Source organism: Pterocles gutturalis, unplaced genomic scaffold, assembly GCF_000699245.1.
Source record: "Pterocles gutturalis isolate BGI_N339 unplaced genomic scaffold, ASM69924v1 scaffold16499, whole genome shotgun sequence".
NCBI lineage: Eukaryota > Metazoa > Chordata > Aves > Pterocliformes > Pteroclidae > Pterocles > Pterocles gutturalis.
This window is the reverse complement of record NW_010136027.1, coordinates 1-13,079: the sequence shown is the minus strand read 5'-3', so window position 1 is coordinate 13,079 and position 13,079 is coordinate 1. Positions and strand designations below refer to the sequence as shown.

The window sequence follows — 13,079 nt, the reverse complement described above, 5'->3', positions numbered from 1 at the left end:
GGTTGCTTTTTCCCCGACTCGGGGCTGCAGAGGGAATTGGTGTCTCCACACTCAGGGAGGGCTCCCCTGGGCAGAGCCCTGACCCCAGCGCACAGAAGAAGGGTGGTGGGGACGGCTCAAAGGGGCTCTGGGGTACCCACCCTGTGGGCACAGTGGGAGCGTGGGGCAGAGGACCAGGGGCGGAGGAGAGCCCTGGCACGGGCACCGCCAAGGCCGATGCAGTGTCAAGTCTCCCTGCCCTCTTGGCCAGGACAGAGCAGGACTGCGGCGCTGCTTCCCATGCGCCTTCTCACTTATTTCTTCCAGTTCACGCCTGAAGCAGTCAGAGGTTTTAAACTCTGGCAAAGGGTTTTCCCACACCAACAGAGCTATGTATGGCTTACATGTTGTATTCTGTGGCCTTGCAGGGAAGGACTTTGGAAGATGCAGGGGATTTTATTTTAAAACAGTTGCATTTTAGGGAGTGAAGTTAAGAGAAGGTTTGAATAAATCACTTACTTAGCAAAATAAAATAAAGTGACAGCAGACACAGTAGCTTTGTCAAATGTTTGAATGTCAAATTCAAAGTTTCAAGCACCTCTAAAAGGAATAACAATTTGGAAAACTAAAATGAAAGTTAAAGAAGATTTTTTTTGTCCTTTAAAATCTTTTTTAGAACCACATATGTTTATATTAAAAATTTTAAGATCTCACAGCTATTTAAAAACTACAAAACCTTCCGGTTACCAGAAAACTATTTTTTCCAGATCTGTTTCACAGAGCTAGTGTGAAAAAAGTATATCAGACAGGTTCGAGATTTTTTTCCCCATGTTATTTGCTTCAGTGAACTAAGAGATCATTGAGTCGTACAGCTCAGAGACTGTTTGTTCAGAACTGGAGAGTTTCCAGCTCTGACATGATGCGTTTTCATATCCAACAGCTTTAGATCCAAGGTCCTCTCATATAGATCCACTGAAGGCAGTGGAGTTACACCAGACAAAAATTCTCACTGGCCATTTGGATTGCAGCACAGCTTTTACATACCACATACGTCAAGGCCCCGTGACTTGTCTCTGTAAAAAGAAGTGATTAAAGACTGTTTACCCCCCAAATAAGGAACAGTTGTGTGTGAGGTTGGTGTCGGGTTAGTAGCTGGATCATGTGCATCAATAAATTTATTAATTTTACGTAAAAGTGCTTGCAGGCTTCTGTTGTCTGTTTTGTTAGCACTCATAAAATATAAGAAACACCAACAGCTGTGGTTATAGTCATTATCCTTCTGCCTCTGCTCCAACCCACAGTGTTAGTTGGAAGGGATCTCTGGAGGTCACTAATCCACCTCCCGCCCAGAGGAGCACCATTGCCAGCACTAGCCAAGGTGCTCACCTAGGTGCTGGAGAGTCAAATCCTCTGAGGGCATGAGCTGTACCTACAGTCAGTCCGGAAGCCATCCAATACAATGCACAATACCTAAACCAGGCACAATCCCTAGTCTGCCTTAGGGATTCAGAATGGTCCAAAAGCTGTACTGCTAGTAATTTTACCCATTTCCACAGATAAACCCATGAAAGTCAGCAGGAGAGCTCAACTGACTTTTGTGGAATTCTGGTTCCCTCAATAAATTTGACCGTATCAGCTGCAATGGCAGTTCTTACTTTCCTTCAGGAACTTAGATTTCAGTCTTGATGAATGACCTTAGAGGGAGTCTCTGCCTAGTCAAGTTTTCATTGCCATTTTTTTTTGAAGGTTTGATGCTAAGCCATTCCAGTTCCAAAGCCCAGCCAATTACATTGATGATGCCAGGCCTCATTCTGCAAACAGTGAAGTCAACAAAAATGTTGGCATTAATTCAGGGTTTATGCAATGTTTCAGGACAACTCAACATGGAAGTCTTTATAAGCCAAGTAGCGATGAATTTTTAAAAAAAATCTTTTCCTTATGAAGATTAATAGCAAGAGTTGGATAGTTTTTATTTTTTTTGCAGTCCTACAGTGCAAATTCAGCATGACATTCAACTGCACTGCAATGGCATCCATTTTAAGACTAGTGTCATATGGAACAAAGCTGTTGAATTATTTAGTGTGAGATCAAAATGAGGCTTTCTATATTCATCAACTCTCCTAGATCTAAAGCTCTACACTGCATATTGAAGAAAGCTATTACTGAAATCCACGGTAAATTCCGATGGTGTATACAGCACGGAAACCCAGTATTACAACATTTCCTGTTTGTCCTATTATGGCAAATAAGAATTAGATCAATTCAGACGAGAGGACAGTAGCCTAAAATGTTTCTATGAGTAATACTGTCGCTGTAAGTTCCTTTACACCTGTCTCTGTGGAGACTACATACATGATTACATTTACATGTTGGGCAGAGTCCACTAGTTCAGTGGACTAGAATTTGCATCTACAGCATGATGAAACACATTTTTAAGGCATATTTTAGAATTTTTACAAATTATAGATCCAATTTTTTTTGCTGTTGGTATGCCTTCTTCAAACTCCTCACAATGTGGGAGAGAGCACAGAAATATATTTTACTTATTCATCATAGTCACTACTGAAAGTAATGATAGGTGTGTCTTCAACTAAGAGTCCAGCAGCCTCCTAGAAATTTTGGTGTAGTAAACTTACAAGCAAGATGCGGAGTGTTGCTGCAGAGTGAGGGATACAGGGGGTGACCTCGCTGTCAGGACCAAGGTTAGAAACCAGGTGTCCTCAGACCTGTGTGTAGGCGGGGGATTTCTCTCTCCTTTGTAATGTCTCGTTTCTCTTCATGAGAAGAAATACCAGCCTGGCAGTAACCCATGTCAGCTCCAGTTTGCCTCCTTGCGTCAGTGGCACGATTGTGATCAGCTGCTCTGGGCTGGTAGGGTTTTGTCAAGCAATTTTGTTCACTCTGACTTGGGAAAAACTCCACAGACATCACAGGGGAGTACAACATGATGAAGGCTGAGTAGCATTACCAGATGCCTGCAGACTTTCCAAAGGAAACACACCTGGTTTTGTCTGCTTTGGAGGTAAACCGTCCCAGGAGACAGCTTCATGGGCTGAGGACCACACAGACTTCTTGGTACGATATATACAAATTGGGGACCTGTGGTTTAACGGCTCTGTGGAAACCACAGCAAGCTCCACTGTTGTTGATAGTCAGGAATTTAAAATCAAATGCTGGCCATTAGTAATCAAGCTGTTGCAAAATAAAAAATATTTTGCTTATTTGAAGGCAAAATGTTTGCAGTTTCTAAGAGCAGCAAATGTTTTCGCCTAGAGCTTCCCAGCTGGCTTCCTCTTCTGACTCACTCTGTTTTGTCACACTTGAGAAGTATATAAGCCTAGAAAAGTCTTTGAAGTTATTTGTCAACTGTCTTGCAAACACAGTTTAAAAGGTACTGCAAGCTGTGGTGGTATTTTCAGCCACAGCTATCAAGCCAGACGTTCTGTCAACCAGGGAAACCCCGTGGAGTTTTTTATCCTAAGAAAACGTGATCAGCTTCAAAGAGCAGCAGGATGTTATCTGGTACCAAAATGACACTAAGAATGACTTTGAAATCTCTCCTTCATAAATAGTCCCCATGGTTTCAACTGAAGTTTTTGCTAAGTAAGAATCTAAATCCTGTATGGAAAAGAGTGATAAAAGTTCTATTCTGTATAAATTGCATGCTGTATTTTAGCATAAAGTTTAAATGCCTGTAATTTGATTACCTAGTGTTTCATATTCAGGATTATGATCTTTCTGCTTGGAAGTTTAAAATTCTGAAATATGACAAGAGATAACAGATTCAGTTGAAAGTCAATGCCTGCCTCATTGGACGAACAGCTTCTGTACAGACAAGACCATGTTACTGCACGTGCAGCAAATGTGATGGTAAAATATTCTGCCTGGCTACAGTTCTGCTTGTGACTGTGAGCAGGGTTGGATTAAAACTATGTAAAGTTGACATTTCCAGGTCAGAGCACAGGCTGTGCACAAATGTGCTGTGCTCACTGTGGATGGAGGATCCTGTCCCAGAACGCTCTTCGACCTTCTATAGCAGCACACGCCTTTGTTGTTCACGAGCGTAGACCAGAGGCCAAATCAGAGCAGAAAATTTTCTTACCAAAACCACTTGATCCTCAGATACTTTGACATGCGTGTGTACCAGCAAGTCTGAATTTGGCTTTGTGGATGTTTGTTAGCAGTTATCACGGATATCAGCCTTCCTTGGGTTTTCGAGCACTGGACTGCATCTTACACAGCAGCAGTGGCAGGGACAGTGATGTACAACCGGACCTGATGCTCTTATTTCACTCAGTGAGCATCCCCCAGGCCAGAGGGCAAGGGTCTGTGCTAGACCTTTTCTTCAGGCATCTTTGAACCTCAAGCATCGAGTTGACATTTCAGTCCAGGAGACAAAACTAGCTCTAGTTTGAAGTAAATCTCCTGAACCACATATAGTCTAGTTATGGGGCTCTCCATACCAACTGCTTTAATAATTTGACCCCCTCCTGTTTTGCCTCATCACTTGATAATTTAGGTGTAGCCTTTGAAAGATGTCAGTGTTTGAACACTGCCGTTAATACATGGAAGCAATGGTAACATTTGTCTTTTAAAACAGTAGCGTTTAGTTTGCAAATTAAAAAATATTTTTAAAAAGCTAAGAGAAAAGGGTAGCTGAACAGCTAGACAGCAAAAAATCACTATGATAAAATGTGAACACAGTTAATTTAAATTACGCAAAACCCCATTTAATGAAACATTATATATATATTATAAATAGCAATATTAATAACATTACTATAATATTATGTGATGCTATCATATTTAAACAAATTGCTTCATTTTATTCAAATGAAAGATGAGACACATACAAAGGTCATGAACATGAATATGTCGGACTAGCTAAGAATTATGCAAGCCTCGTAACTGAAATACAATATTCAGTAGAAAAGATCTAAAAGACATTTCTCCATTGTACAGGGTCGCACAAATGGAAGTGGGAGCAAAGGCACAAATGAGGTTCACAAATCTGCCTTTGTTGCAGCAAAACTGAGGTAGTGCAGGAATCCAGAATAGACCAAGATAGTATTTTCATTTGGAAAATTATAAAACAAGACAATGAAAAAAAATTTACTAAGAATGAGAAAGCAAGGGCAGAGGAGTAGAACGAAAATGAAGGAAGGAGCAGAACTGAGATGCAACAAGCTTAATCAAAGCCTCTATCTGAAACCCCAGTGTTTCATGATCAAATTTGCATCTAAAAAGTGAGAATAATGTTTTCAAAAGCAACTACTCCTCTAGTGCCTCAGGTGCAATTTTCAGTGCCAATAATTTTTTAATTTAGAAGTCAAATAGAAATGCTGAAAGGAGTTGGCTTGGAGCCAACTGAGGGTTCCGCCCCTCTCCTCCCCCATCCCCTATCGCATTTAGAAGTCAAATAGAAATGCTGAAAGGGGTTGGCTTGGAGCCAACTGAGGGTTCTGCCCCTCTCCTCCCCCATCCCCCATCGACTGATATAAAAATAAAAACAAGCTTTTAGTGTCAGAGTTTCACACAATCAAAAACCAAACATCCAATTTCATTCCCAGACGGTTGTAAAAAAAAACAAAGGCAAACAAAGTCTAGCTTCACAAAGTTGTCACTGATCAGAGAAGAGTTTCACACAATCAAAAACCAAACATCTCCCAGACGGTTGTAAAAAAAAGCAAAGGCAAACAAAGTCTAGCTTCACAAAGTTGTCACTGAGACTCTTCCTTTTTAACAACATTCAGTGTGGTTTAGAGACTTCCTCAGGATCTGAGAGCCCCAGAAACAAATCCCATCTCTACCTCTTAGGATCACACGTTAGGAAAGATGTGAACTATCAGTCTGAGTTAGCACTAGGCATAAGGAACTCTTCAACTCTGATTTTAAAATATCCATCAGTCCTAGTTCATTTTTTTTTCACTGTACAATACAACACCCTCCTTTAAAAAGACAGTAACACTTGTTTATCCCACAAATGTGTTGGAGGGATGTCTGGGAAGAATTCTGGCAATGAAAACTGTAAGGTAAGTGCTAAGTATTATTAATTTTGAAAAGAATGTGCTACAATTATTCTAGAAATATGGCATTAAGCTAGATTGTTAAAGATGAAGACAGGAAATACCATGCTTACCAACCTGATCCACCACCTCCTCACTTGATTGTGGGTTGTCATCTCCCTCCCCTGTGACTCCTACTTAATAGTTCTCCTCCCCAGGTTAGCCAGGCACATGATCACTACTATATATTTCTTGTGTTATCACAGCATTTAGGAAACAATCATGGATCCTTCTAGATAAGGTACAAACACAGCTTTTGCCCCACTTGTTGAGGTGAATCTCATCTCTTCCTAGAAGTTCTTACTCCTCAAAGAGAGGACATCCCATTGCCAGAATAGACAGCTCCCCATTTTCAGCACCAGCTGTGCAAACAGTAGTTGACCTACAGGATCCATCCATTCCTCAAGCCCTACCCCCTCACCAGCAGGATTGACAATAAACCACATGGGCACCTGTGTCTTTGACTTGCCCTACAGCAATGCAGTCGTGGTTGATATGCTCCATGTCTCCCCTGGCAGTATCGTTGGTGACCACGTGGAAGAGCAGCAGGGAGTAAGAGTCTGAGGGCCAGACAAGACTGAGCATGCTCTCCACATCTTCCCAGATCTCAGCCCCTCAACAAACCTCCCCAAACAGCACACTGGGGCAACAAATAGGAGCTTCCACCTCCCTCAGCAAGGAGTCTCCCACTACTGTCACTCTTTAATTCCCCCTGCATGGTTCAGGCTCAGCCAGCTCAGGTGCTGTGCTGGTGAGAGCTTCCAGCCTCTCCTCTGCTACCGGAGCACTGAAGTTGCTCTGTGGCTGCACATGTCTCTGTCCTGTCTCTGGTACCTCCTCCAATTATCCACAACCTTTCAAAGCTATCCTTTCTGGTTTTATACAGCACCTAGAAGGATCTACATTTGTTTCCTAAGTGGTGTGATAATACAAAACAAACTAATGATCATTTGGTATTACCTCTTATAATGGTTAAGAGTGAGAGTTAAGTGACAGGTTACTTCAGATTCTATGCTGCCTCTGTGTTTCTTTGACACTATGATAACTCTTACATATATAGAGACATCACAGGCTTATTTATGTTAAACTTTTATTAAATCAGGCTAGATACCGAATTACAAACTCTCAGCTTATGAACTGCTCGGTTTTATCAATGGACTCAGCCTAAGGCATTTTAAGGCATCTCTTCAATTACATTACAATCGTTCGCTGGAATCACTTTGGAACAGAGAAGCCTAAGAAAATGTCAAGTTTCACAGTAGCACATTTTTGTCAGCAAGAACATTTTGTAACCTTTGGATTGTGACATCACTGGCTGAAATATGGATCAAATTTGGCTACTACAAAATCTGACAAAAAAGCAGTACCAGGATATACATAAAACAACAACAAAGGAAATACCTCTCTATCCAAGCAGAACTTTCTTCAAAATCTTAGAAATATTGATCTAAATTTCTAAAGGCAACTAGTCATTTTAATGTTTAATTTGACACATCAAAACAGGCTCAGGTCTTCACAGCACTAAAGTTCAGCAATCTGTTAAAAAAAAAATCTGTAAGGATGGATGAGACACCACATAGCCCCCCAAACCAGTTATCACTTTTAGGGAAAGGCAGTCAATGGAAGAATCAAAAATAAATGCATTAAATTCAGTATATTCAGCAACATTTTATGTATCTTTTTTTTCCTTTTGACTCTTCTACTTATTTCTCCTGCATCTTTTTCCTTAATTTCTTTCAGTTTGTATCCCTGCATTGATGAACTGTGTTCTCTTCTCTCCAGTTTCCTTCAGGAATTCCTGACCTTTTGTTCTGTGTCTCCTCTTTCAGTCCCTTTGTCTGTTCTTCTTCCTTTTCCTTTCAATGGTGTCTTTCCTTCTGGCACTAAACACAGAAAGCTCATCTCTCTTCAAACTCCTTTTCTTTTTTTGTCCATTTCCATAGCCTGTACCTACTCCATCTCAATTAGTATATTACCACCTCATTTCTTCCCCGGATCCTTACATGGAAGAGGGTGTGTGAATGGAAATGGTTTGGTGAACAGGGAGCTGAAGCCAGATTGCTTCCTGTTTTCCTCCTGTTGTATCTTTTCTGCCACCCCTTCTCTCATTCCGCTGCAAAACAGGCAGGATAGCTAGTGAGGAGAACACCACTTGTCTCCAGCAGCAGTCCCTGGGAACGAAGGTACATCTAAATTGCAAAAGGAAAACCAACAGATCCCATAAATTTCAGCACCTAAATAAATCTGAATACACTGCTTTGTTATAAAGCTGTGCTTCTTTCACTGATCTTAATAGGAGATGGAGGAGCTCAGGATCTTTGAAAACTCTGTGTGCCTTCATTAGGTATGTGAGTTCAGCCAATGTCACCAAACTCTGAGGCATCCTTTGGCTGTATTTTCTATGGTGTGCCTAAAATTTTATTTGTTTAAGTATATTACCAGAAATTACTGCAGTTAATACCTGGCATAGATTAGGCCTGCTCTATTATCAAAATATTCCTACAAATACTACTTCTAGAGTAAAGGCAGCCGCGGCAGAATGCTGTACTGCTTAAATGCTTCTTATACCAGCAATAACTTAATTCATGCTGCTGTTGTAACTCAGATCCCACTATCTCCAGAGCTCACAAGATCAAGGCAGGAAGAAGAGGTGATAGTCTAGTAGCTAGTTGTATTTTTAAACCACTAGCCCCTGAGAACATGAGAAGAAGCTTCATTTAATGCCAAAATATGCTGAGTTCACATATTCTCCGAGCTCATGGCACCAACAATATTCCTCTTACAAAGCTAACGTGTGTTTTGTTAGGGTTGGAAGCTCTCACCTTCCACTACAAAGTTCATACAATACACTTCACTGAAAGAGAGAAGGTGGGCACTTTGAGAAGACTATGCTAAAATCTCCCAGCTCAAAAGGAACAGGTCTACTCCACAAAAGCCACACTCCACTGACTGTAAAGAAAGAAATACATGCCCCAGAGCACCAGCTGACCATTGCAGGCAAATGCTAAAACACCTGAAATGATACCTACATCAATCTCTCTTCAGGAGGTGTGCGGAAGGAGGGCTTTTCCAAACATTTGAATTGGTTAAGGTTGGATGTTAAGAAAGGCAAGTAAGGTTCATTACCTACACAAAACCAACACTCACCACTCATCAGTAGGAAACAAGTGATTATTTACGAAAGTTTCAGAACATGAAACAAGGTGACTCAACATAGCAGTCCTAAGCAGGTTTCTTATACAAAGATTTCAAGTCTGTTGGCTTCTTAGTAAAGGAAGGGTTAGCTCTGCAAAAAGATGCCTAGTGGTGATTACTATAAGACCATATAGGCAATCTGATGAAAAAACAACACGGAACAAAGCAGATCTGCAGTCCTGTGAATGAATCTATGAATTATAAAATCATATTACCCTGCAATTTTAAAATGAGATGCTATAGTGAAAGTTTCTTATTATTGACTCTTACGTTTCATTCCTGCATGCCTTGAGTAGAATTGAGGCTGTAAAAGTAAACTGTTTCCATCCTGTGACACTCGTTTCAGGCTTCGAATGGAGAAATTCTTTTTCACACTCCAAATTCCTTCCAGAGCCACTGTTAATAATTTGTCAAAATAATACCATTATAACTGATTACTTCAACATGTTCTAGAATTAATGTAACTTTAAAAATGCAATCCCTTTGGTCTGTACAGTAAATAGAGGTTGTTAAGCAGAGCACTATAATCTTCCTCCATAGTTAATGAAAAGAGACTGACATTTTCAGAGAGCAGTTCAGATCGCTAAAGGTATAAAATGCTCTCTACTGTCTGTAGAACAGCTTAGGGCTGCTAGGCTCCTAACTGAAACAGGATGCAGCTGATCTATAATGTACAGGAAACAGCAGTAATACCATCGATGCATCCAGATGACTGGTCATACTGGAATACCAAAGGTTCTCATAAAAAAACAGCAGAACAGCAACAACAACAACAACAAAAATCACCAAAAAGCCCACCCCCCCCTTCCCCCCAAAAAAACCCCAAACCAACCAAAACAAACACCACCAAAACAAAATAAAAAAGCTAATTTATTTTGTGGAAAGGTTACAATTTACTAATCATCTAATTTCTGCAAAACAAAATTTACTAATAATCTAAACTGTGTAAACCAGTAACCATCCAACCTAACAATTGTTGTTCATCAGAGCCCAGGCCACTTAGGGAGCATCTCTAATTCTCCAGCTGTTTACAGATGAAAAGGAACTAAGTACCTGCTGAATAATCTGTACACCAACACCTATTCGACCATATTACACCTAGCATCGTTATGCTATGCATATAACATATTATGCTGTACATGCTATTTATACATTGAGCGTGTTATACATCCATACTATACATTCCTCTAACAAATATTTTTGTAGTGTTTCTATATTATCTTTAGTACTTCAAGCCTTTGTAACATACATTTCATTGGGGGACCCCCCAGAAATCACAAGAACATAAACAGTAGCATCCATTCATACAGTCAAACTGAACTATTCTGGACAATTTTGATCCATTGGCAGATGGATGCAGTGAAATGTAGTTGTGTTCAGCTCTTAGTAACATTAGACACATGAGCAGCTTGAGCAGACCAATGTTAACATCTACGTGTCCAGAACTCCTTTACAGTAAATGGGAAAAGAACAGGCACTCTTGGAGCATGACACATTCAATGGCAGGTATCTAGGACAAGTCAGAAGAATTGAGTTTTCAAACTGCCTTTTTCTCTCCACTTACTATAAACAGAGCGTGCATATGTCACTCATCTTCAGCTATGTGCTGTAATTGCCTAAGGAGCCTAATCACAGTAATGGAGTTTCAGGTTCAAATGGTCTTTATCTGACAGGAAACTGATTACATAACCTAACCTATGTATGTTTTTGCCTGTGAATCCAACATTTTTAATTCATTTTGAGTAAGTTTAAACTTGGGTCTCAATACAACATAAAAGAAACCACATTTTTTTTACAAACTTTTCCAAATTTGGAAACAAAGGCAAAAGTACCCTTATTACATTTGTGGAGGGTGTAATAATCAGGAGATACAGTGGTGGACTTAGTTCAGTCCTTAGTTCAGTACAGTACAAGGTCCTAGTGCTAAACTCTGCTCTAAAATAAGTAGATTATTCTTTCGCTCTACAGGCTACTAGTGATACAAATCCTGAAATACCATTATCAGATCTGGTATCCATATTTCAAAAGAGGAGGCAAAACAATTGTTGAGAGTCCCTAACGAGCCAAAACCAAATAAGTGTGCATATACCTTCTCTGGAAGAAAATCCTGGACACTAAAAAGGCACTATCGTATATCCAAGAAAAGCAAGGAGCTGAATCATGCAAATCCAAATTATTAATCAGGTGCTTTTTCTTTTTTTTTTTTTTCAATACACCAACCACTAGAACAAATGCGGGAAGCTGTGCAATAACCAGCCTTACTCGGTGGACTCTACAGAGACATATCTTAATAAAATACAACGACTTGGCTGTTAAAGGCAATAAAACCTTGCAGTCAACCAGATAAGATGACCTACCCCTAAACACTGATTAATAGATCTTACGGCTGCAGGATGGCATTAAGTAAGTTTTGTCTTATATGGGTCCCTCAGCTTCAGGCTCATTCCTGCATCAAGACTAGCAAATGAGCTTGGACCCAGGCTAACAGTTTAAGTGCAAAATATTCAAGGTGTGTATTAAAAATGGTGAATCTAAGTGATCTTTGTTAAATCGTTCCAGAATTAAGTTCTCTTTTCGTTAAAAACCACTAACTATTTAAACTCTGATCTTATCTCATTTTTACCTCCAGTTCTCAGAACTGTTAATAGTTTATCTAGACCGAACACCTTGTTCCATCTTAGACTTCTATTTCCTCATTTGCCTACTGTAATCAAGTCTCTCCACAACCTTTAAGCTGCCTAAACAGACTTTCTAAGTGCTTTCACTGTTTCCCTGACCTTTATCATTCTTACCTCAACTCTTTCTTTTCAACAGCAGAAGGGAACAAAGTATTCTAATAACTACAGCACTTCTTTCAAAGAAAAAGCTAGCAAAACCTCCCTACTGCTTGGCATTTGATTCTGTTTTATTAAAATGATAGATCATACAGACCTATCTGTGTTCTCTATGGTCCCGTAATTTCAGACTAAAAAAAAAAAAAAGTAATATCTGTTTCTAAATGTTCCCCAGGCTACTACATAAAGGTTCTGGGCTGTTTTTTTAAAACAATAATTTTGCCACAGTTCCTCAGAACAATTTATATTTCATTTGCCCTGACACTTGCCATATGTTGATAAGGAGGATTACCTGCAGCTGGATGTTTAACAGGGCATGCTTCTTTCTGAAAATAAAGCTCTTCTTCAAGTATTTCTTTAACTCTCCTAGAGGGCTCAACATGTACAAATTTCTCCCCTGTTAGTAAAACATATTACGAAAGAACCAGTTATTTTAAATCCCCTGAATGCTAATGTGCTTTGCCGAATGCAATGACATTTTATGCTGCTCTACTTCCGCCTTTAATACAGTTTAAGACAAATCATTTACAAATATATGCTAGTCTTCAGCCAGGCCCTGCTCCCCAAGATTGAGCGATTCTTCACAACAGGGCCATGGTGGGTAAATCTAAAAGGGGTGCTGGTGGGCTGCAGCGCGGTGAGGTGGCTGTCCCATGCACGAGCCAAGGCCACCTCAGGGTACCTGAGGAGACACAGCCACCGTGTCTCATGGAGAACCACCACAAGGAAGTCTCCAAGGACATGTCCTCTCTGAGGGAGATCTCCAAGGCGCTGGATGGTGGCAGGGGAGTCCCTGCCTGACTGGGCACTACCCACAGGCCTGCTGTGGTGGGGTGCACGGTGCCGGGGGAGCCGAGTGGCCACCAAGCAAGGTGGCCGCGGGGGATCAGTGGGGAGCTGTGGGGCGAAAGCCTCAGGTACCCCGAGGGGACGCGGCGGAGGGGGGCCGGAATGGGGAAGGGGAACGGACGCCGCAACGGGCGCGGATGGACGGTGAGGCGGGCCG

The 13,079-nt window shown here is 40.8% G+C and overlaps 1 protein-coding gene across 1 annotated transcript; it reads right to left on the bottom strand.

Annotated features, from left to right (window-relative positions):
- Nucleotides 1–9,509: 9,509 nt before the first annotated feature.
- LOC104468126 (chromosome unknown open reading frame, human C11orf97) lies at nucleotides 9,510–12,470 on the bottom strand (the record flags this gene model as incomplete). Its single annotated transcript, XM_010082153.1, has 2 exons — nucleotides 9,510–9,635; nucleotides 12,366–12,470. Coding segments are annotated over 2 exons (231 nt in total), but the record flags the coding sequence as incomplete, so codon positions are not given.
- Between the last annotated feature and the right edge of the window lie 609 nt (nucleotides 12,471–13,079).